This window comes from Balaenoptera musculus, chromosome 6 (assembly GCF_009873245.2).
Source record: "Balaenoptera musculus isolate JJ_BM4_2016_0621 chromosome 6, mBalMus1.pri.v3, whole genome shotgun sequence".
NCBI classification, from domain to species: domain Eukaryota; kingdom Metazoa; phylum Chordata; class Mammalia; order Artiodactyla; family Balaenopteridae; genus Balaenoptera; species Balaenoptera musculus.
This window is the reverse complement of record NC_045790.1, coordinates 50,337,676-50,363,931: the sequence shown is the minus strand read 5'-3', so window position 1 is coordinate 50,363,931 and position 26,256 is coordinate 50,337,676. Positions and strand designations below refer to the sequence as shown.

At 38.0% G+C, this 26,256-nt stretch overlaps 1 protein-coding gene across 9 annotated transcripts in view; it reads right to left on the bottom strand.

Annotated features, from left to right (window-relative positions):
• BNC2 (basonuclin 2) overlaps window positions 1-26,256 on the bottom strand; it is a 417,278-nt gene that overhangs the window by 132,007 nt on the left and 259,015 nt on the right. For all 9 annotated transcript variants that reach the window (XM_036855921.1, XM_036855919.1, XM_036855927.1 and 6 more), the window contains one exon: window positions 18,941-19,043. In XM_036855921.1, coding sequence (XP_036711816.1) covers window positions 18,941-19,043 — 103 coding nt within the window. The remainder of the gene's footprint in view (window positions 1-18,940; window positions 19,044-26,256) is intronic.

Genomic DNA, 26,256 nt, shown 5'->3' with positions numbered 1-26,256 from the left:
TTCAGACATTACGTAAAATGGGCAGCAGTCACGCACTCACCTCTTGCATTCCTATTTAATAACGTATCACTGTTTAGGAAGTATCCTGTGAGCGCAAAGCAAAAGTGTCCAATGCTGAAAATGGCTTTTCCCTCCATTCTTTTCAATTATTCCTGATACTCATCCCCAGGAGGTGTCATCACCTGGGAAAAAAAGCTCCCGAGCACATGTGATGCCTACTCTTTTAAGTTCAGTTTGAATATTTTCCCAGACCTATGAAATTTGGAAGATGCACTGAATAAAACCTGTGGATAGGAATTTTACAGAAATTCAGAAACGATGTTTATCATTTAATAAGGTAGTTACTACCCATTTAATCAAATACTATCAAAATATTTATTTGTTATGATTAATCATCATTTTCATCTTATAAAGTTTTGAATATGTCTACATCCTGTTAATAGAAATAAAATTAAATTATGACCTAAATGCCAAAGCACTGAATTTTTAGCAGTATATAACTTCTTTCATTAAACACATTAAAAGTTTGACCATGTTTTTATAAAATATGGCTCTTATCTACTTTGTTCCTGAAGTCCAACACCAGATTGTGATACACATGATCATTATCAAAGTAATACCCTGACTTTTAACATACTCATTTCATAAAAATCTTAAGTTATACATTATAGTGCATCATTACTAATTAAGTAATGAGAAATAGCATTTCTATTGTACACTTAATAGATTAATTTTATTAGCTCCACACTTTATTCTAGACTGTTTTAGCAAACTATCCTATGAATTGCAGTTCATAATTTATTGATTATTTACAACTTTTCTCAAAATGCATATTAATACATTTGAATTGAAATGTGACTTCATTTTTTTTCCCAATGATAATTCACCCTGATTTGACCATGAGCACTGGTGGAAATTTTCATCAATTAAGAGAGCTAAATATGCAGTAATAAAAGTTATCACCTTTAAAAAAAAGATATATTGCAGAAATCATTTGAATAACTAACACAGTATTTTTATTTTCTCAGTCTTTTTGGTGTATACAAGAATAAATGATATGCCTCTAAGTGAAAGACTAATAGCTAAGTTTATAAATTGGCATTTGCTATGTCTTGTTAATGTCTTTCTCCAGAAACTGAGAAAGTAAATGACTCTAACAACATCTGGGTAATAAGGTGGATGAAGCAAAGAGAAACTAACTGATCACTGTGTAACTGTTGGCACATAATCTGAAATGATTTCTAAGAACCGAATGACAATGTGATAAAGTTCCTAGTCCCACCTATTCATGTGAACAGGTGTCTGAGCACTTAGATCTGCAAAAATGGGGAAGGAACCGATAGTGTACCTTTCCTCTTTCTTACAATAAGTATTAATCATTTATTGATACATGAACTAATCTAGGAAGAAAAATTATGAAAACCTGTAATATTTATATTGCTTTGATCTTACTCCTCTTGGTCAAAATTAAACAATAAAATTTCCATTTATGGATATATTATCTTATTTTCTTAATTTTCCTTGCAGACATGAATGATAAAAGACTTTCCAGTGAACGTATGATTTCATTTGTGGTAATGTTATTTGGGGACAGTGAACTGGAAACAAGAGTTAAGGAGAAAAAATAACGACTTAGAACAATGATTTAAAGTTCCCAGTGTTTCAAGAGCGCTTGCTATCCTCCAGATTGAGGACAGAAATTCTAGGGCCAGACTCCAAGGGTTCAAATGCTAGCTCTGCCACCAACGTGCTGCATGACCTTAGCAAGTTACTTAGCATATGAAAATGTTAGGATGGAACTTTGTTTTCAAAATTCTTTTGGGGGCAGGCAAGACAATAGCATGAAGACCACTACCTTAGTACAAGGAAAAAGAAAAGGAGAACAAAGGATCAAGACCAAGCTAACAAGTATGGGGAAGAAAATAGATGCTTGGAGTGAAGATGAGTCAGGGTTACAGGATGACTGAGATTTTCAAGTTTGGAGGATTTGGACAGGAAATCAACTAAGATGCAGGGGACCCATCAGGATTCCAGAGGAGCTGCCTCTCCAGCTGCCCACCTGTGATCATCTGCCTCTAGGAATCCAACTACTCCTATACTACACCGGCCATCCCTAACCTGTAAGTTGAGTTCTACCCAAACTCTGTGCCCTCAACTCCAAACATGTACTTGTGACCCCTACTGCTGTGAAAGGTAAGCCCAAGAAACTAGGCCAAAATGCTTGAAATCAAATCTTTTTTGTTGTGATTTTTTTGACTGAATATGTCATAGATGCTCATTGAAAAAATATAAATTTGAGAAAAAGAAAAACAAACGGAAGACAGTCATACATAATCCCACCAACCAAAGGCACTATTGTCTACATGTTGATGTAGCTGCATCTACTTTTCTTCAGTCCATAATTTTATGTAGTTAAGGGTCACACACTAGTTACAAATTTCTATCTTGTTGTTGTTTTTCTCACTGAATTTTATATAGCATGAACACTCAAAATTATCTCTGACCACCTAGTCCCCATAAATGTCTCCACTGCAGTTCCCCTGGATCTAACCCTCCTCTCTGGCCTAACTTCTACCACTTCAGTAGAAGCTTTTAGACTCTCCTAAGTCCACTACTGCAAGCGACTCCTGGCTGGTCTGCTGTGGTGTGGTCTGCCTCTGCTCTCTCTGGTGTAATACAGAAAGAACAGAGTCAGTTCTCAAGTCAGTATTCTCAAAAGACTGCTTAGAATATGTCTCTTTTCTGCTCAAAAGTTTCCAGTAATGCTCCAGCCCTACCCTCCCAGCCCCCAAATTCTTAACCTGGGTCAGAAGACCTTGGAAAGACTGATTTACTACTTTCCAGCCTAATAACCCTCTAACGTGGCTCTCTGTTCCAACAAAAGTGAGCTGCCCACTGCCTTTCTAACAAAACTAGTGAGGAAAGCAGACTTTAAAAAAATACACATTAACACACAGTATTACAAACTGGGTATGTGACATGAGAACATAATTTAAACAGGGCTAGGGATGGGGTGTTCCAGGCAAAGCCATTTCTGTTAGGACGTGAACAAGGGAGAGCAGCATACGATGAGGCTGGAGAGACAAGTAGGGCTCCACCTGCTGAGCTACATTTTTCAAATTTTCAATTTTTCAATGCTGTTCATTAAGGGCCTTTCCTCTTTCTTTCTTTACCTTTTTAACTACCCTTTTCTTCCAGCTTCCATACAAGTTCTGTTTTCCTTTTCTAAAAAACTTGGAGAGGTCCCCTCATCTAAGAGCAAACTGTCTCAACAATGATAGCACTTAAAGTGAGCCAATCATGCACATACCAACTATATGTTGCCCATTTACTGGCTCGCTTCTGTGCCTATTTTATCATAAGAGCTTCAGCAACCATATCTGAAACATAATCAGTCAAGGGTGTTCAGCCCTCATATTGTTGAGTGGATGAACACAGCTAGTGTGCAAAGATAGGATTCGATTCCACTGTGCCACCCAATTCTTAATTTCACTCACGTCTCATTCTCAGCCCTCCGCTTTGCTCTTTACACTCTAGAGAACAGTGGGGGTAGGTAATTACAGCAGTTTAGGAAGTGAGATGGGGCTGCTAGCTGAGCAGAAATTAACTAAAGTTGCATAATTTATTCCCTTTCCTACCACTTCAAGCATTATTTGGGGGCATCCAATGGATTTCTAGGTAAAAGCAGTATGAGATCTAGTGGTATTAAAGAAAACAAGCTTAATACCAGGGTGCAGAGACCACATCATAATGAATAGACATTAGGAGAATCATAGTACAGGTCACTAAGTTTGTGATCCATGTGCTAGATCTATGGTCTGCTAGCTATAGGAAAAGGTATAGTAGAGCCAGTCCTCCTCCATATCCATGGGTACTGACCCATGGGCTCAACCGACCGTGGATGGAAAATATTCACAAACAAAAAATTCCATGAAGTTCCAAAAAAGCAAAACTTGAATTTGCCATGTTCTACAACTACTTACATAGCATTTACATTACATTTACATTACTTACACAGCATTTACATTGTATTAGGTATTATAAGTAATCTAGAGATGATGAACGTATATGGTGGATTTGGGAGGATATGCATAGGTTATATGCAAATACTACAGCGTTTTAGTATAAGAAACTTGAGCATCCATGGATTTTGATATCCGTGCGGGTCCTGGAACCAAATCCCTTGGATACCAAGGGACAAGTGTATAGACTTTGGAAAGGGGTCAGAGAACAGTCAACACAATAAGAAGAGCATCTACAAATAAAAGATTATTTTTCTTTTGTAAAAGGTCTGGAGGAAAAGAAAAAAAGCAAACAGATAAATTAACCTCTTTTTTAGTATGCAGAACTTTATTGGGAAAAAGAAAACGGTTTAAATGTACAATATGGATACTAGTGAGAAAAAGAAAAAAAATTCATACCATAAGAGCTTATTAAACTGTGAATTAGGTTACTGAGGTAACATAATTTACCTAGATTTCTTTACAATGCCAGAAACAGAAGTTTAAACTGGTCATTTTCAGGCTATAAAACAAAGGAGAAATTGGGGCCTGGATATAATTTCAATAAACACTTTGATAGGATCTATAGTTTTTCAAAGGAAAGTGGTGGCTAAGCCACAAGACCCAAAAAATACACACAAGTCAGTGTGAAGAAAACTCATTTCTGTCAAGAACAGAATCACCATAAAGACAACAGCCGGAATTTCTGTGGTTCATTAATGTAAGTGTGTAACGTAAATGTAAAATAAGTATAAAATGTAATGCAAAATATGGAATAAATGTGAAGTAATATATACTTTTAACTACGTTGCTAACTTAAAGAACAAAGTAATGTCCTTTATAAAATTCAGTTTTCAAATGTATAAAATAGTACTGGCAGTGTGTGAGGGGTGGTTATAAAAGAACTTGCATCTATTAAATGAAATGTGAATAACTATTTTTTTATTTCGATTTTTAATAACAGGAATTACTCCCCAAACCTTCAAATAAATTAAAATAAATGTAAACCTGTAATTCTACAGACTTCACTTCCAATATTTTCTGTGAAGGTCACAGAAATAAGACCATATTCAGATACATTTTTTTCTTAATGTAGGAGTATAAAAGTGCTTTTCACCGATCCTAGAAAATTGGCTCTCAGTGATAGTTTATAGTTCTTAGTTTTCCACAACTTTTTTTAAACATAACTTTCTTTAAAAGCCAAATTCAAGTGACTTAGGTGGTTTTCACAGGAATACGCTCGAATACTTCAGGCCCTGATGTCCAGTGGATTCCATTGAATAGCTGTTCAGGCATGGTGGTGTGAAGCTTATAGCCATTCAATAAAATAAAAAGTGAGCCAAATGAAATGATTTTTCAAAGCCACCTACTTTGCAGAGTAAAACAATTAAAATTTTGTATGAAAACGGTCTAAAAGGAAGCCTTTTATTTCACTAATTTCCAGTCCTGTCCTGGATATTTTTCAATTTTTAAATGCTAATTTGAAGCAATTTTAGAAAAAAAAAATTAAAGAAGCCTTATTCTTTCATTTTGGGAGAAAGCCAAGTGAGCCTTAAATTGCAAAGCTAATTGTTTCGAGAACTCCAGTCTCTTGCGCCCCAACTCCCCTTAGGATTCCAAATTATAATAGCATCAAGTGGTCAGCTTTTAGGAGCTGTGAGTCCTAGAATACTATTTTAATTTCTAAGAGGTTAACATTTCAATGTGTCTTTAAATGTTGTTTTATGGAACTCTTTCCACGATTACTTTAAGAGTCGAATAAAAACAGTTGTTAGTGACAGAATTTTATTACGACAATTTCTGGGGGCTGATTTTTAAGTTTTGATTACTTATAATCAGAATATTGTTCCCTTTCCTACTTCAAGTACCCAGACCATAACCTCTGAATTTATAAGGGTGGGTGGCTCTTCATTCTTGCTAATATGACCAATAATTTCCAATTATACCCCACTTTATAATATGCACACTATACCCAATATAATGATATGTCATTTCAAGGTAGCTAGCCCATGAACTTCTACAGGTTTAATGGGATTTTGCATATTTAGAATTTCATCATAAAGGGGCCCTTTGGAATCATTATAACATCAATCCTTTCCCATTATAAGACTCAGCTCTCTTACTAGGCAAGAGCATCAGGGCGCAGGGCAAAGCTTTAACCCACCCGTAGGTTGTAAGCCAGTTCCCAATAAAAGCCGTAGCACTGGGGGAGAACATTAATAAATGGCAATGATGACATATTAAAAACTTTTTAGTGAATCAGGGGATCGATCAGGAAGGTGGACCATGATTGTTACTAAGAGAAAAAGTCCTTCTGACTTGAAGTAATATTTAGATCTGCACGTTTTATGCACTACTTTTGGGGGGAGAGAACTGTGTAATTGGGAGCAAATTAAGTACAAAATAACTCATGTTCCATTTAAGTCATAACTTTCTAACTGGAACTGTCAAGGCTGAATTAATTAGGATATTTAATACCAAAGAGAGAGACGGCTTGCTTTTAGAATTTTTTTTTAAGGAAAGAAGAAAAGGAATGATACGTAGCTGAAAGAGTTGATCCCCAAGCCTGGTGATAAAATCTGTCAGCCCTTATGTGTGAAGGGCTTATTTTTCTTCTTGAACAAATAGTGTGTCAGTGTTTTTAAGTCAAAAAAAAAACCACCAACGACAACAACAACAACAAAACCACCTCTGCCAAGCCTCCATAAACCCTGATTACGTTACTATATCTTATATGCCTTATGTGAATGGTCCCTGATTCTTTTCTTGTGCCTTAATACATGAGGGATAGGTATATGAATACCCTTAGGGTCCATTAGGAATGTGATCCTACACTGTAGGGAGGAAAGGGGGACAGAAGGAGCTCCAATGAGCTCTCACTGTCTTACGGATTTTAATTGTGCCCTGGCTGACATGCAGCTTTGAGTGTGTATGGATATGCACACACACACCGACAATTAGTCCAGGGTAGAATTTGAGCTCCACTTGAGACTACCTAGGTAATATTTCAAACTGACTGGCATTTCCCCCCTGTGGCCTTATGCATAATAAAGTCCTCACAACAGACTTTGGAAATCATTAAAGTCTGACGGAGGCACACGTAAAAGTAGACTGTCAACACTGGGTTATTCAGAAGCTCACTCTCCTGGCAAGGAGATTAAACAGATCCTTGGTTTTACTTCTCTTCCTCCTTCCTTTTCCTTCCATGGCCCACTTTTGGGGGCATGTCTCTCCTCATGTGCATCTCCATCAGAAGGTGGTAAGGGGAAAGAGCAAATGCAATCTGCAAACTTGACAGTAAGTCTAGGAAGAGATTGACTAACTGAATCTACTTGCTGACACCAGGTTTGGGGATTATTATTATTCCTGCTGCTGTTCTATCCAATCTCTAGTCACCAAGGTGAGCTGAAAGTTGACTACACAAACCTTGCTTTATATAATTCACAGATCAATGAATTAAATGTACACTGACTACAAAATATACCCCCTTTAAAAGTAACTATTGAAATTTGCTACTTGGACGGAACGTGTGAATCCTTCTATTCAACAAACAGAAAATGAATTCTTCTGTAAGAGAATAATCACCCTACTCCCAATTTATTAACTTTAAAGACTTTTCTTGAAGTAGCATATATCTGTATCAGAATTTCACTATGGAAACATTATAAATGCAAGGCATATTTATTTTTGATAGAACATGTGCTTTAAACTCTTTCACATGTAGTGGAGAAGTATTTCAAAACTGAGAGAGAGCAGTGATACAAAAAGCCAGCACCTGGTAGGAAATACCTAAAAGAAAGAAATGATTATATTCGGTCTTTTTTTTTTTTTTTTAATGAACGTCACCTTTGTGTCACAAGTATTTTTCCTTCCCTCTCCCAGTAAGTCAGCCTGAAATCTCATTCTAAATCTATAATCAATCTTTTTTCTCCCACTGTAATCCCTTAAAACTCTGGGCTATCACACATACTTTTGACACCGATGCGTGTTTTCTTCTGGATTGCTGGATTTGCTTAATGCATATAACAAGTATCAAACTGCTTTGCATCTATGACTGGTGGGATAAAAGACCTCTATATAAAGATTTGCTCATAAAAAAAGGGCAAAGAAGGCAGTCTCAGGAAAAGTCTAAACTAACCAATTTTTAAATGCATGATCAGAAAATGTTAGGGACTAAAGGAATGCTTGCCGATTTTTCCATTAATATGATCGAAGTACAATTGAGCAGAGAGGAAAGCCTTAAAGTTACCATCCCATTCTCTACTAGTTGGTTTTTTGACACCTATAAGCTATCAACAAGGCTAAAAAGCTTTCAGAGTTTAAGCCACTTCCAAAATGAAACTATTATATACCATCACAAATATTTGATAAAGCTCAAACTTTGAGAAAAGAAGTCTCCTGAAATGATGTGAACAAAGAGGGGGCAGATACTGGTTAGCTCTGTGAATTCTGGTTACCCATTTGATAATGATAATTACCCTAATTTATGATTAGAAGACAAGTTCTATTAATCAGGACCAACAGGCACAGTAAAAAAAAAAAAATCCAAATTTTAAAATGTAGCCATTGTTCCTGTAGATATTTTACTGTACTTAAAAACCAGTAATAGAAAACACTTGCCAAGTTCATTTAGTCTCTGACTGAGGCACACATATGTGATCTCCTAATTTACAGCTTGCACGTACAGATGTTCACACTTAGTAAAAGGGTTTCTTAATAGCTTTTTTTAATTAAAAGTGTGTTGATAATAGGTGTTTTAAACATATCCAAACAACACAGCTGAACTGACAAATGCCTGTCTTCGTGTCTCACATTGAGGCAAGATTTTATGAGAGAAACTATTATGATTCAGTTGCATGGTCTGTAGGACAAATGTTACCCCCAAAACCTCCAAATGAGATCTTTCATTAATTTTTCTCTCTATGATCTGTTTCCAAGTCGAAATGTTAGACTGCTACTAGGGTTATGTAGCCGAAAGCAGAACCACACAGCCGTTGCTGGCTGTCTGCAGTTTTTTTCCTTTGCAAAACTTTGAACCCCATCCAGCTTTGACACACTGCCTCTTCAGCTAATAACTATCAAGTTTCCCTTGTCTCCTGTCTACTTTTCTTTGAGGCAATTGCGCACTCAGCACCCCGAGATAATAACACACATCTATAAGATAAAAGCAATGGCATTAATGTAATTGTCTGCCTCTCTCTCTTTAGCCTAATCTCTTTTTTCCTTCAGTTTTGACTGCCTATGTGACACCTGTTTTTGTCTCCTCTGATCCTACGACAGGTTTTCCGCTGACAAGGTTTTTGCCTGACAGAGATTCTGCAGACAAGAACATAATAAAATATAAAGAACTGCTTGTCAGAGTTTCTGCCAATGCTCACATGAAATAAAGAAAAAAAATGACTTTTTTTTTTTATAAGGGGCCCTGTGATGGTCGCTTTTGGCCTGTCAGGAAAAAGACCTCCCTGGCCAATTTCTCCATGCCAAACAGGTGTTTTCTTTTATGTGAGAGGTTGATTTGTTTTTAAATTTTTACTGATAGTGGAAAACATGAATAGCCAAAAGGAGGGAGGGGGGAATTTCTTACCCTCAGATTTTTGCAGGCAAAGGAGTACTGAAGAACTACAAAACAGAAGTGAAAAATATTTCACTCAAGACCACATCTTCTCAATAAAACAAAAATGACAACATCTGTTAATGATCAAACAAATTTAACTTCTCTAAAATTTACTTCTTGGTTGGTTAGGCTATTAAAACCTTCCACCTACCTTTCACTTGTTTTGTTGTCCGAAGACACAGGGGGAAACAGCAGAGATGAAAAAAGAGTGAGGGCTGAAAAAGAGAAATGCAGAAACAGGACTAAAGGCAGGGGGGTTGCAGGCTATGCTTACTACTTAAAATGGGAAGAGGCTGCTGGAAAAGAAACTGACAATTAGGAATCAGAGACTTTTAGATACACGTAGGAGGTTCCCATAAGCCTTTGTTCCATGTGCTCCCTCAGGTGGGAGATGCTACAATGGGTATCAGCACCCAGAGATGAAGAAGTGCTTTTCCTGAGGTCCCAAGCTAGTGGAGGGATCAGTATTACAGAAACTACCCTTCTGGTCTCAGTGAAGTATGATGAGAGTATACAGAAGGTAATACTTAATTGCTCCTGGGGGCGAACAGGTCCAGCTTCCCTGATGACCAGGGCAGAGGAAAGAGCAGACATGATCAATAGCGCAGCAGGTGTGAAAGCACGAAGGACTGAGTGAAGGAAGGACAGGAGCCGGAATTTGGGATTCTAGGATTCTCACACCAGTTTTAACTATTCTACCAGCAAACCAGTTTAACCTAAGCTTCGGTCCTCCAAATACATTTATCTCACACTGAGGACCTAGAACAGCCATGCCTAATAGAAATATAATTCAAGGCACATACATAATTTTTAATTTCTCTCATCTCATTTAAAAAGCAAAAAATGAACAATGAAACTAATTTTTTAAAATGTATTTTATCTAACCCAATACATAAAAAATTTTACCAATATGTAGACAATATAAGAACGATCCTCAATGAGCTATTTTACATTCTTTTTTTTTTTTAAGATTACATTTCTAAATTTCAGTGTACACTTTACACTTACAACTTACCTCAGTTGGGACTAACCACATCTCAAGTGCTCAGATCCAAAATGGTGGCTTCCTTTTTGGAAAGCCAGGTTTACAGTTGCCTTTGCATTCTGTGGCCAATTGAACTTAAGGCCCAGCAAGGCTGTCCTTCCAATTAAATGGGTTTGCACTTGCTTTTGTAGGATCACCTGACCATACAACCAGGCTGGGAGACCTAAGAGGCCAAAGGAGGGATTTCCCTGTGTATCAAGGAACAGCTCCAAGGAGAGAGGGACCTTACTACTGGGCCCCTTAACAGATATTGCTTACACGTCTACACAGTTGCGGCAGTAACTCCTTTAAGTATTTCCTATACAATGCTTTGGCTATCTGCTCACTCATAACAGATTAACTCAAGCTTCTGAAAGAGTTACAAACTTCTACCCTCCCAGAAGGCAACACCTGGTAAGGAATGAGTTGCCCAGACAACGTTTTATGCCTCCCAGAATACAAGTCAGAATTTCTCTGAAATACCACATGCATCTCATCCAGCAATTTTACTCTTCAAATGCGGGGCTTAGGGGTGGAGGGGGGTATGGGGGGACCCACACTTAGAAGAAGTCATCACTGTGACACAATAGGAGGAAGAATGGTTGAGAGTACTGCTGAGGCATCCTGGGTCCTCATGACCCAGCAGCATCTCCCCATTATCTGAACAGAGCATCCTGAGTAAAACGAGAGGAGCTGAGTATGTGTCATGTATAACCCCTTCAATTTGTGTTCTGCTTAACCTGGTGAACTCCAGTTAACTAAGATGTTCCTATAAACAATTAAGCTTCCTGTAGGATCGTTAGCAAGATATAAAAATTTATGATGTAATAAAGTGCAATAAAATGATAAAGTGGTTAGCCCATCAAAGCACTTCACAGGCAAGAATACAGGTGTGAAAATAGGCAAAAGTAGCCTTCACCCTGTCTAAAATTCGTTTACTTCTGGGTTTTGGATTTTCAACAGATAAACAATCCTACAATTCATCTCAACTGATGTGCACTTCTTAAAATGTGACTTTTGGGGGAAAAAAAGCATTTTGGATTTCTATTCAAATATGGGCTCACATGACATTTTAGGGGAGATGGAAGGTATGAAGCTAAACCGGATTTGCTGGGGAAAACAAGATCACCCTGGGAACAGCTGGCCTCACAGCCAACGGAACTGGTGACCTCACTCCAGCACTGGGCACTGAAGAAATTCATGAGGCTCTAGAGAGTATAATTAATATTCAGTCCACTTCTTCATTTAATCCTCCTCAAAACTTCACTGTGCTATTCAGGTACATTCCTATTATTATTTGAGCTTACAGATAAAAGAACTGGGGCTAACTAACTAGAGACTGAGATGGGATTCGACCACTGGCCTGAACACGCCCAACTTTTAACCATTTCAACCACAATAAAACGTGTCTGTCATGTTCTCAAGGTTGAAGCTTTACTTCTGTAAGAATTTAGAAATAACAACTAACACTTATTAAGTAGATTATCTCATTTAATGCCAGAAAGAACCCTGCAAACTAGGCACGATCATTATCTACATTTTACAGATGAGAATACAGAGGTTATGTAACCTGGCCAAGGTTCTACTGATGGCAGGTGGTAGAGGCAGGATGTGAACCTACACAGAGCTGCACTTTTACCTCCTTTTCTCTCACGCCTCCCATTTGTGCACCTGAAGCTTCTTCAGACTCTGGGGCTCCAGCTCTGTAGGTTTCAATCTCAAGATCCTCCCTAGAAAGTCTTTAGCAGGGGACCGGCACTGTACACTTTAGAGGCCAGGATTTACCAGATCCGCCGTATGTTTCCATCTGAACAAGATGGAGCTAGAAAACAACATCTGGGGAGCTAACAGGCAGAAAGCCCAGGACTTTGAAGGGGAGGCACTGTTTGTGCGGTGATTAAAAAAAAAAAAATTTAGGGAGTTCAAAGCACCGTCCCAAAGGTGGGCAGACTGAGAAACAAATCAAAACAAGCAGCTCAGGGACACAATAAGAATATAGTTAATGCCATGAATGAAGCAGCAAACCGTCACATTTGTGAGGACGTCCTCCCTTTCAAGCTTATCAGCTGTGATCAGGGAGTAAGGGAGAGAAGCAGAAGAGGGCACGGTGCCCTCAGGTCAAGCAAAGAAGGCTCTTGTGCCAGGCAGGAAAGTGGCCTTGTGCTTGCTCTCTAAAATAAAAATAAGTGGAGAGATGTTCAAGGACTTTGTCCATGGAGAGAGCAGGACCCTCCTGGCCCCCCCAGAGCCAGGAGGCAGCTAGAAGTTGGTTTCCCTGACTAAAAGAGAATTCTGCAGCTAGGCAAGCCAGGTTTCAGTGTCACAACCGGGAAGAACTAAGTCTTCTAGAAGGACACATTCTTTTAAGCAGATACTCCATTAACTCCCACCTTTTCCAAACCAGTGCACCAGGGGAAGAGGACTGTGGGGTTTCTATCCTCGTGTTTCTAAGCAAAGCCCTAGGAGCATGATGGCCACCTACCTCTTCCCAAAGATCAGGTTCTTACTTTGCCACGTCGAAGCCTGCATTTATTTCCCTGCGCTGAGGTTTCCAGCTAGGACCTTGCTTACATTTTTTCATCTAATCCTAAATACCCCTCTGCAACAATTCTCTCCCAAAGCAAAATTCACTCTTGTTAGGACAGTCTCCGGGTCGGTAAGAGGGAGGCAGAGCTTTCTTGCAGGTTAATATCTGCGAGCATTATTTTCCTTCGCCAGAGGACACTCCGTTTTATTCACCCTCCTCTCTTATGCTTGACAAATTTACAAATGATCATATAGAAACTGCTGCTGTGTTACTCAGAATGAGCATGATGTCAGAGAAATGCCATGCCTTATTGCTTTTGATAAAAGACTTCTACTGGGGTTGGGAAGAGGAGAAGACTAGCAAAGAAAAGAGGATGGAAAAGGAAATCGTATACTTAGTTACACTGGCTCTTGGACTTGTCAGGGAGAATATTACAGAACTACCAGTTGGGGATAAACTACTTTCACAGATGTTTAGACAATTCATAAGAAGAGCACAGCCTGGGACAAATAATAAAGACATGTGACCTTTCATGGGATAAAATGAAAAATTACTGGTTTTGATCCACCCTGCTTAAATCCTTACAAAGTACCGAGCAGCCAATAAATCTCAGGAATCTGTAAACAGAATACTGCGATCTCGTGTTTCTAAATGTAGGATGGACATAATCAAAAGGTTTTTGATTATAGAATGCTCAGAACCGATGGCCCTGATTTAGGACTTAATTATGCAAATTAAGCCTAACTAGGGTTTTCTTTTAGGTATAAGCTTGCCAGATTTAGCACATAAAAACACAGGACTACTCAGCTAAATTTGCAAGGTACATGTTTATACTAGAAAATTATTCACTGTTTACCTGAAATTCAAATTTAATGGGATGTCCTATATTTTCTATTCGGGTGAGTGTCTCTATAAATACCCCTGCTCTGATAGGACATATCAAGTAAAGAGCTGGGAATTCAAATTCAATGATGCCGAGAAAAAAGAGAAAAATTACTTCCAGTGAATTACAAAAAAAGAAAGGCTTGAAATTAATGGATTATATGAATATTAAGTCTTACAGTACATTAAACCATAAAGCTGGTTGGTAGATGACACTAAATTAACTTTATACTGCTCACCATTTCCTGTGGCACAGAATTGAAGAACCAAAGCATACCTGGTACAACACTTTACAGATGATGTATGTTTAATAAATATCTCTTCATTGATGATCCAGATGACAGGCCAAGCCTGCTCATTTTACATTTAAAAAATCTGAATAGTTTGAACACTGGCAGGAAAACAGCTGGCTTGCTGAGTAAATAATTAAAGTATTTAAAGTCCAAGTATTCTATAAAGAAAATAATTTGCACCAAGAAAGCTACCGTGGGGTTCATTAACCTATGTAATATATTTTTTATTCATCAAGCCTCTATCCTTGACAAATGCTTACTGGACATCCCAAGAAACAATGGATTTTTTTTAAAGGAGTTTTAACAAGTGGGCTTCGTCAGAAGTAAAAATTACTGAGCCAGCCAAGGAAAAAAATTCTAAATAAATTACCTTTCTAAAATCTGCCCACATCTTTTATCAAATCAAATATATCCCATCATGTTTTTTTTTAAACAGTAATTTTCCAGTTGTCCTGGATTATCATTAAATGTTTCTGAAAATCATTTAGAATATAGTTTACTTTTTAACACTTGTACTACTTGATTCATCTTATTGGTTTAGAAATAAAATCATCATCTAGACTATAGACATTAAAACTAACTTGCAAACAACAAATAATAAAGATGGTTTAATACAGTAGCCCTCGCCCTTTACACCCCGCCTCCAGTTTACCACAAAGGCAAGAGAGTCCGATTAGTTATACTTCTCACTGGAAGCAGGTTCCTCAGACGAGAATGATGAGTAGCTACAAAGCACACTTCCTCCCACCCCTCCTTGCCCACAACTCAGTACACTAGTAAGATTTGCTAATTTGTAAGGCTGTGTAAAATCTTTGGCTGAAGCTTCAATTCTGTGAACAGTAGAATTACTACCCTAGTATGGTGGGAAAGGGTCAAAATGCCACCTACTGAATTTCTATGGACACAAACATTTATGTCACCAGTAAAGAAGCCCATTACTGCTCTTACGCTGATACCTTATTTTGGCAATGTTGAACCAAGAAAAATTAAACTTGCAGGAAATGTGTTTTTTTTTAATGTTTTCAAGACTCACTCCGATAATTTTAGGCAAATGAAGGAAAAGCATAGAAAAGACAATGCAAACAGAGGAAGGAAAAAAATACAGTTGTTAAGTGAATTAAGTGGCAGTATGCTGGAGTCCTTTAACTGAAGACTGTGAAATATGACAAAATTAGAAACTCAAGGTTATTATACACTGTTGGCATGGACATCCTATATCCCCAAAGAGCTTGTTTTAAATAATGTTAAATTCAATAAAGCCCTGCTTTCAAAGTGCAAGAGTTGAAATTCCTTAATGGGGGAAAAAGAGCAGGAAATCCTTTATTAATTCAGTGGGAAATACCTACTGGTAATCAAGGAGTCATTTTTGGGTTCCCCCCTCTTTATCTCAATGGTGCTAAGATTTCAAGGAAGTAATTTGTGAACAGCACCACGGCCCAGTGAGTAATTGCAAAATTCAGGTGTTACAGTATGATGAATTAATTACTCCTTTTCATTTTTTAAAACATCTTAAGATTTTTGTAAAGCAACTACTGTTAACAATTCAAGCAGATTTAAGAAGCAATCTATAAGGCTATGAAGTGACTGTGTGAGACTGTGTGTGTATGAATAAATATATTAATAACCCATGAAATCCTACATCTTATGAAGAAACTGAAGATGCTGATAACAAAGAAGATATAGTAAGACGTTAATTCAAGAGGCCAACAAATTTCTAAAAATTCATCTTTTTGTAGAGAACCCCCGATTTTGGCATTTAGTTATTTTTAACGGCAAATATTAACTTTTTATGGTACAATTACAGGTAGAGTGTGTTCAGTGCTATGATGAAATGAATCCATGAGATGTATTTTGGTAGTCTTACTGCTTGCTGTTCCATCTACTTTCACAGAAAAATCACACGGTAGAAAAAACAAGTCACTTTCTCCTTGTCCCACACATGGGATACTGTACTGAGTAAGGCAGCCAGGAAGACTGCTGTATCTCACCTCTGAGCAGAAATAACTGGAGACACGATTTCAGGGTTTTCTGTGCAGGGGGAGAGAGTGAAGCAATTAGTTGAAATGCTAAGGGCAAAAAGAGTGGGTGCTCTCATCCCACTGCCAACTCAAAAGCTAGGAGCCGGACCCTCACTGTCACATTTGTCCTACTGAATGGGGGAAGAGTGAGATCTGTATATCGGCGTGTACATATTTTGAGTTGTATACAGATAACGTCGCTCTTGTGGGGGAAAAGAGGTCAAGGTGATAGTAGTGGTGAGGAAAAGTTAGATCTGAGAAACTTCGCAATTAATATACCAGAAACACAGAATTTCTAATGACACGGTAGGAAAAGCCGAGTCTGATGTAACAGAAATACCTTATTCAAGTTTGGGGAAAAAACCACATCCCTCAGAAAATCTTAGAAACAACCACTGGCCGGGGATAATTTATGTTGTTCAAGAAGGAAGAAATATTGCTTTTTCCCCCCATTACACTACTAATGTAATATGCACGTGGAAGTTAGACAGATAAAATAAACTGGTGACACAGTAAACTTTTATACTCACAAGGCTACCACAGTAGACAGATGATGGTAACACAAGATGGCTTTGGAAAAAATGAGAGGGAATGAATGAAAAGTCCTTTGTTTAATGACTGGATCTTCCCCACCCCCCTTATTGCTCATGTGTTGTCCAGTTTGTTGCTTTTAACATGTATAATTTATTTTAAAGACTTCATATAGTTTATCATCAATGCTCACAATAATCTTACAAGGTAGATTACAGATAAGAAAGCTCAGATGCAGAGGTGCTGAGCGACATGTCATCAAAGTTGTAGAGCCAGAATTTGACCCCACACTGCCTCCAGGATCCTTGATGGGCTTGTGACATAAGCTATTATCTGGCAGAGCCAATACTTACTGAGGGAAAGAAGGATACTTGGGAAGTGTTATAAACTGAATTGTGTTCCCCACCCCCCCCAATTCATCTGTTGAAGCCTTCATCCCCAGACCTTCAGAATGTGACTGTATTTGGAGAGAGGGCCTTTCAAGAGGTGATTAAATTAAAATGAGGCCCTTAGGGCGGCCCCTCATCCAATCTGACTGGTGTCCTTATAAGAAGAGGGATCTGGGTGCACAGAGACACCAGGGGTGTGCCTCATAGAGCAAAGGTCATGTGAGGACACAGCGAGAGGGCAGCCATCTGGAAGCCAGTAAGAGAGGCCTCAGAATGAAACCACCCTGCTATGGGACTTCTGACCTTCAGAACCATGAGAAAATAAATTTCGGATGTTTAAGCCACCCAGTCGGTGGCATTTTGTTACGGCAGCCCTAGCAAACTAATGTAGGAAGGGAGAAGAAATCATCGAACGTAGTCACTTGCATAGACCACAAAAGCAACAGCAGCTCAAGTGTTGTTCAAAACTGGACTGAGAGTTGTTACAGATTTTGGCCTTGTTAATAAAGCAGGAACAAGTTCCATCCCTGGAGGCACTGGAGGATTGTGGCTCTGTGTGCCAGGCACACGCCTTCCAGTGTGCTCCCCCCATACCACTCGATAAACCTCTTCTCTCTCCCTCACAGAAACAGGGCTGAAATGGCCCCGTAACACCAACATACATGCCCCAACAAGCAAGACACATGATAAATTAAATGCATCTCAAGGCATGGCCCGGTGTCGTTCCCTCTGATCTTGCTAGAATAACATGACATTTATAAAAATACAACCCACTGGATATTTGGCACTGCTTGGGAATGAAGAATATGTCCACTTAAGAGCCAATCCCCCAGGCTGTCAAAAAAATCTCAAGCCAGGATTTCTTCTATAAACATTACCTATCTTTTAAAATTATAACAGTCTAGGAAGTGAAGAAAACTAAAGTCTCTGCTTATTTGCAAGTCTCCCTTCGCCTCAACGTAAAAAACGTAAACCAGACAGAAGAACACGTTCAATGCTCGGTCAAGGCCCACGGATGGGACAGCCCTGTGCATCTGGCAAAGCGCCTCCACCCTCCCCGCCTCGGCCCCCGGTCACCCTCGCCCCGAACACACGCCTATGCAGAGCTCACCCTCCACCGGGGCCAGCCTCCTCCAATCCCCGGGCACGCTGAAAGGCGGTATTTACGGATTATTTTTTTTCAGATACCAGCCAAATAATGTTCCCGTTCACTCTCTCACCCACCTTAGACCATACAAAATTTAACATCTGGGAGGATAAACTCTGCCCCGAACGCAGATGACAAGGGTGAGCAGTCATGGAGGAGTTCTCCTCAAGCAAAGAGGATCTGCCAGCTTCCCTCTGAGGTCCAGGCCCTGAAAGGCCAACTGTGGTATGTTTGAGTTTCCATCGGGCCTGGTGCTTGCTGGCTGCTGCTATGTTCACTCAGAACCCAACTGTCCTATAAACATCTCGCCCTGCTGCTGAGAGCTGCCCGCCTGGCCTTACTTCTTGGAGCCGAGAAAATGCAATTTGGGAGCTGCAGGCTGCACGGGAACTAACACTTGGAGCACAGCTGACCCCTCTCTGCTCCAGGCCAGTGACGACTCTAAAAAAAAAAAATTAAGGCACGCTCACACGAACATAACAAGGACAGGAAGAAAAGTCCAGATTTTCCTCACCATGTGCCACCCAGCCATGTTTACACTGATCGCAAGTCCTCAGGTTAATCTTCCCCGGCTGGAAACATTCACACGTGCAGTTCACCAGTGTGCAGCGGATGGCCTGAAAAGGAGAGGAGGAAAAAAGATCAGCATCTGTTCAAAGGTACCATATTTCTTCACCATTTTAATAATAACACCCACTTCCCATTTTTAACGGCTTTAGGGGCCTGGAGAGTTTTAAAAATAAATTTTGAAACCATCAAAATCTCTTACCAAAACATATTAGAAAACAATACTGATTCACCAATAGAATGTTTCATGCCATTCATAGGTAAGCTTTAAATTAGAAGCATAGACCGAGTAGTATAAGAGTAAAGGATTACATACTCTACAACATGCTGGATCTGAAACACCAGGGACCCGAAAGAGAAAAAAATATTGCTGCTACCAAATAGGCACATTTAAGTTCATCCACCTGGCAACAGTGCAAAAAATATACACTCTCATACAATAATGTTCAAACGAAATGTTTTTCCAAGTAAAACATGATATACAGGTAACATTATTAGAATATTACTTTTCTTCTGCAGTGTTTCATTTAAATGCTTTATTAATCTTTCAGACACATTTTGAGAGACATTCCTGTTGGCCCAATAAGACCTGGCATAAATCTGGCATCATTTGTCACTTCCCAATTCCTTGTTTGTTCCCCCCTTGATATATCCACTCCATTTTCATTTCTATTTTGAAAAACGCAAAACAACCCCCATTTTTATTTTTTTAATGGTGATGTAAGAGATTAAGTTTACATTGTTTTTAGATCAGATGTAGAACAGGAAAAGACATTTATGTGAATATTTGATACTTGGAACAACTCACCTATATCTTACAAAACTGAAAGACACACTCAAAAACCTTTCATTTCTTTACAAGCACTTTAAAAAATCATCTCCCCGGTTTACATTATAAAGTGAATCCATAGAAAATTAGCATTAATGAAGTGTAACTTTTGATAGATTAAGAACCTATGCTTAAGAACGGTGCTAAAGCCGACCTATGCTCCTAGACTACAGTTAATAAATTTATCTCACACATTTAGTTCTAACTGGCATCGTAGTTCTGAAGACAGAAGGGATTTAGTCCGATCGTTCACAGATTAACCATCTACTGTAACTACCTGAACTGCCAGGAAAAGACCTCTCTACAGCTGTAGATGCAATCAATAATTACTGATTTGCGGGGTGGGGTGGGGGAGAGGTACGGGGCTACCTGAAACTGCAGTGCTGGGCCTGAAAGCTACTCTCACTCACACAGCTCCAGACGTTCATATTCCTGGAACCAGCTGGATTTTTATATAAACTGTCTCATTTGTAACAGACAGTATTTTAGACATTGTTAACATGGTTGGGACAAACTCCATTTACAGAGAGTAAGACTGAATGGTCTTTGACTGCTCCCCGTGCTTTAGATCAGGCGAGTTTGAAATATTTCTCTTTTGTTAATGAACATCCAATCTATAGGTCCCTGTTCAGTTTCCAATAGAGGCCTTGCCTAGACTCCTCTCTTGCTTCACCTCCAACCCTAGTTTGCGCCTCTATTACTGCAAGAAAAACACTCAGGTGTATCATCTGCCTGATATTTCAGGGCCTTTCTTTCAATGTCAATAGTCCAATTACATATTAGGAGGTTGTAAAACTTTGCTGTATGTATTAGTGATTAAAAGGAAATAGTAGTAAGAAATAGGGGCAGCAAAGGAAATGCTGACTACACAAGAATAATATATGTAGTTGAAGGTTAGAAGGGGAAATGTTTCTCCCCAAATTTCCTGTGTCAACTTCAATAGTTTCACTGACTGAGCAATACGTCAGAACATTCCAGGTTAGAAAGAGCTTCTTTAAATGGCGTGTTCATTAATGAACTCACAATTTGATTGTACTGTGGTAACACAAAACAAAACAACAACAGTTCAGAGGGCAGTGTTTCTACTAAAAACAAGGCACCTTACAAACTATCCAATTATAAATTCAGATGCAGCAACCACGTTGACATTAAAATATTTATATAATCTGAAGTGCGATAACAGAATCTTTCATAAACACTAAGGAAAAAAAAGTCGCCTCTGCTTTACCAAACTAAGGAATGATCAAAACTAACAATGACTATCTCTCAAGGACTACATGTTAACTCCAGTACAAAAAACATACATATTTTAAATCATTAATTTGATCATTTTGATTTGAGTTATTTAACAAAAATAGCCTCACTTTACATTGTGTTTAAAACATACTTTCGTCAATTTTAATTATAGCTATATTCAGGACAAAACAAATTAAGAGACTGTAGATTTGCTTTATTTTATGTATATTTATTTATTTACTGATTGAACTATTCATTCATTTACTGAGAACTAGTTTATGATTCAAATATTTTTCTCTTCCTAAATAACTTTATACATCTGGCGCATTTGGGAATTAAATTTTTCAGATCATCATCCTTTTCCTTTTTCATAATTTTACCCTTTTTGTACCTAAACATACAAACACTGGAACACCTCAGCTCCTTTTATATACAAACACTTGAGCACTGGAATATCCATTTTGTATTTCTATGACTTCCAGAAGGTCTATTTGTTTTCAATTCAGATTTATATAGACTACAATTGTTCCTTAAGGGAATTATATATATTTAAACAATATGGTCTAAATAAATATTTTGAGTATGAGACTATTGTGGCTTCAAAGGAAGTTTTATTCTAAATAACATTTTTGAAACGGCATAAAAGTTTGACATACTATTTATTCACAACAAAACAGAACCAATGTGATCACTTGCCAACTCACCCACACTTCAAAAAAATAAATTATCATAAAACTATCAAAGCCAGTAAAAAAAAAAATAAAAAAATAAAAAAAAAAAAAATAAAAAAAAATAAATAAAAAAAAAAATTAAAAAAAAAAAAAAAAAAAAAAAAAAGCCAGTTAAGCCTCAAAAACGTACACACTTTACAAGGAGAGAGCTGGGAAAAGCAGAGATGGTGAAGCTTTCATTTTGGTGAGCACATCCATTTCTTCACGTAGCTAGTACACGAGTGCTTCCCACCCACTGCTGGGCATTCACGACTACAGAAAATACAGCGGCGATAACGAGGTGACAGAAGGGGGACACCAGGAAAAGAGCAGACAATTTGATCAGGATATTCCCACCTATAGATGCAGGGCCCTTATGCAGGTCTGGCCAACTCAGGCTAGCAACCCCTCCACACCTCCAGAACCCCACTTCAGTGAGCGCCTGAAACTCTTTCCTCCATTTCAGGAGGATAAGCTTTTCCAACACCCCAAGAACAAGAACAAATTTTCTTAAGCCTGCAACTTATTTACAGTAATGATTCCTCTGCTTAGCTTTACCATAGATTTCTTGAAAGGAAAATCCATGCACCCACCACCCACTGCTTCCACCTACATTTTAGTTGTGCAATCTGGATTCTGCCCCACACAGTCCTGAAACCGCTGTCTCCAAGAGGAATGTTCTCATCACATCTGGTCTCCTTTTCTAGCCTCCTTGTTCTCCTAGACCCCGAGGCAACTTAAGGCACTAACTCCCCTTCATTCCTGGGCTGTAGAGACCAACTATCCTAGTTTATTGGCAGCAGCTTCTCACTCTCTCTCCACTGTAAATAAATACAGGTGTTTCCCACGGCCAGGCTCCTCGTTCTTTAATTTGGCAATTTCATCCCCTCCTACGGCTTCAAATATCATCGCTATGCAAAGCCCATCACTGTGGAGCCAAGTACTGTGTTAAGTGGCAGAAATGGATGGCAGCGCCCCTGTGCTCAAGGATTTGACAGTCAGAGCTCATGGGCAGTGGGTTCAGAGGAGAGACCCTAAGAACAGAAGGAAGCCCTTGAACAGGTTTGGGAAGCACCATTTCTCCCTCTTTATGCCTCTGTCTTTTCTTCTACCAAAGGTAGGATTTAAAAATTTATCTGCAACAGTAAACTGTTACCTATTATTAATAATAGCTAGATTTACTGGATATTTGCCATTTTCCAGATAGTGTGCTTAACACTTTACAAACATTAGCTCTCCCTCAGAAAATACCACGAGGTCAGTACTATTATTCCCTTTATTTCACAAAGGAGGAAACTGAGATGGAGCTAATTCAGGACTTTGCCCTGAAGTCACAGGAATCAGATTCCAGGTCTGTGTGAGCTCTCCATCCACTCACAGGCAGCCATGGGGCAGAGCCCCTCCATCTGCCCACCCCCCACCCCCCCACTGTGTACTGTTAACTCCTGCTCATCTTTCAAACTTTCAACTCAAATACTACTTCCATTCCCCAGGGCAGCTGCCCCCATGGGATCTTTCTGTCACAGCACTTATCACAATTGTGAATATTATATTTATCTATACTTATTCATTATATATATATATATATATATATATATATATATATATATATATATACCTATATCTGTGTGACTATTTGATTAGTCTGTCTTCCCCAGTAGAATTTAAGCTCCTTGAAGGCAGAGTGACATATTGTTGGGTTTACAGTGTAAATATAATGACAAATAATAGGTGCTTAAAAGGCACTTAAAGAATGCATGAGTCTTCCGAGCCTCTTTCCCATCTGTAAAATGATGGTAGCAATAACATCACAACAGTGTCAAAAGACTCAAATGAAATAATGAATATAAAGCATGTGACACTGTGTCTAGTGATAGCAAAAGCTCAAAAGATGGAAAACATTTATGACCTCAAGAAACTTTCCAGATATTACATTTGAATTATTTTTCCCTTATGATTCTTCCCAATGTATTTTTTCCAACACCTTGTAAAATGCTTAACACATATTTAGTCTTAATGAATAAATGAATACTTTGACATATATGATGCCATATTCTTCATACTATAATCCTCTAAATTGGGCACGACAGGGATTATTATTTCTGTTTTAATACTGGGGTTCAAAAATGTTTATTTAGGTGTTACACATCTCTTAAATGATAGGGTGGATTTCCCAATTACTTATCAGTTTATTTCCATTACCTATAGAAAAAGAAGAGATACAGTTAAAACCAGTAAATTATGAATATTCATATCCAAAAGTATATCTAGAATTCATAAAGTAGACCAATTTAGTATAAAAATATTTAATCAAGGTTCAGTCAGTGACACTTATATTTGAATATTAAGTAAGAGTGCATTTGTGAGTATTCTGGATGAGTACCAAAGCCCTATTCAAATAACAGATTCTGTTATCACTAAAACTGAAGAGTCTTTAAGCTTCATTTTGCTCGTAGCTGGCTTGAACTCTGCAAGTTAATGTGAGCTGAACATCAATCTTCTCACCAAATGATATTTCTCAGAAAAGCACAGATTGTGGCTTCAGCTAATATTTAGCGTATATCACAAAAGAACTATACACAAGGCTAATTAATACATCTCCTGTTAGCTGTTCCTTCTTTGGGAACACTTACAGAAGTTACCTATTAATACAAAACAACAAAAGACAAAATAAGGCCATGGGGCATATAGAAACATAAGACATATTCTTATATGGAAGGAACAATCATAGAAAGAGAACCTCCCTTCCCAAAACCCCATTAAAAATAAGACTAATTTCAGTTCTGGGTTTTGTCTTCCACACAAAGAAAACTATTTGCCAGGAGATCCCCTCAAGTGTTCATTAACCTGGCCAAATATCCCATATATAACTAAAAATCCTTCTTAAATCTGCTTTCTCCTTATTCATTTCTGGGGAGGATACCAAGATTTACAACTTGGATTATGAAATTCTACTTGAATCATTTAAAAATGTTTAAGAGTTAAGAACATAACCTACACTAAAACTGAATTACTGAAAAAGTCAATCATTAATACAGCATCCATCTGTCCCACCAGTTTCTTCCAGAAACTTAGGTGGTACAATCTAGGTGTACAAATTAATTGGCTATAATGGTTATCAGTGACCATTCTTATTTGCCTTTCTTATTTTTTAACAAGAACAAATTTCTTAATAAAATGAATTTTCTACTTTGGAAATCACATGTAGGTGTGATAAATAGGTAAACTCAGCCAAACTTCCATGAAGATCCAAAGTAGTCCATGTTATAATTAACTCTTATTAATTCATCTCTGCATATGTTATTCATCTCTGTACATACAGGTCCCAGAAGGAAAGGTATGTATGGTGCCAAAGGTCAAATAAACCTTTTTTATTAGGTAGGAAAACTGTCCTTCGAAGACTTCTGTCTTTAAAAAAAATCTGGAAAATTATCCATAATGAATCTGGAAACTAATTCTTCTAGGATTGTCTCAGAATACACTGCAGTAATTACAAAGTAACAGCTACTAAGCATTATGGATGAAGAGAGTAATCTTATATGTGACCAAAAAAAGATGGACTGCCACACACATTTATATATCCTGTGTATAAAGTACCTAAGACCGTACTTCAAGCATTGCCACAGAGATTCTAAAGAACTCACATGATAGGAATGGTGATTTATTAAGTAAGGAAACAGCTCCCTGTATAATTTTCAGGACAGTTTTTCCTCTTCCATTTTCACATGGCTGATCCATAAAACTAATGGAAAAGAAACAACTTCCAAAAGAAGTACTCTGAGTTTTAGCTAAGACTTGGAAAATCTATATGATATTGTCTTTGTAGAAGAACAGTGCCTTAAATTTGCCTAAGTCATGATGCAACTTAAGCAAAGAAAAAAAATTTTTTGGCATGGTGGATAACTTCTGAGCTTACTAGACAACTACAAGAGAAATTTGCTTTTACTTGATTACAAAACACATACAGGCCGAAAGGAAAGGTATATCCATATCCACCTGTTGTGCTGCCGGGTTTTACAATCAGGTATCAAAACAAGACAAGAAGATGTGAGTTGGATAGACATAGAACACTGAGACCCCTGGTTTTAAATATCCTACAAAGAAGTTTTATAACAACCTAAAAAAAGTCTTATCTAACTCTGACTCTGAGACTACTAATATAAACCTATAGTTGCAGTAAGGCGGGTATGTTTTCTGTATTTATGCAAGGAAACATATAGATCTGAGTTTGGACAATGTTCACAGAATTGACAAGAAGTGATTATCAGTGATTATAGAGTGTAGAGTAAAAGTAAAGGGCTCACAGAGTATTAAACTGCAATGTAAATGCCACTACTCGTAATAGTAACAGCAGCAAATGAGAAGCAATGAAATTACTGTCTGCTTAACCAAACCCCTTAAAAATTCACACAATGGGCCAGCAAAAGTATATATCTTAGTTTGTGGTAAGATAAATTAGAAATCGAAAAATTTATTAACCTTTCTATA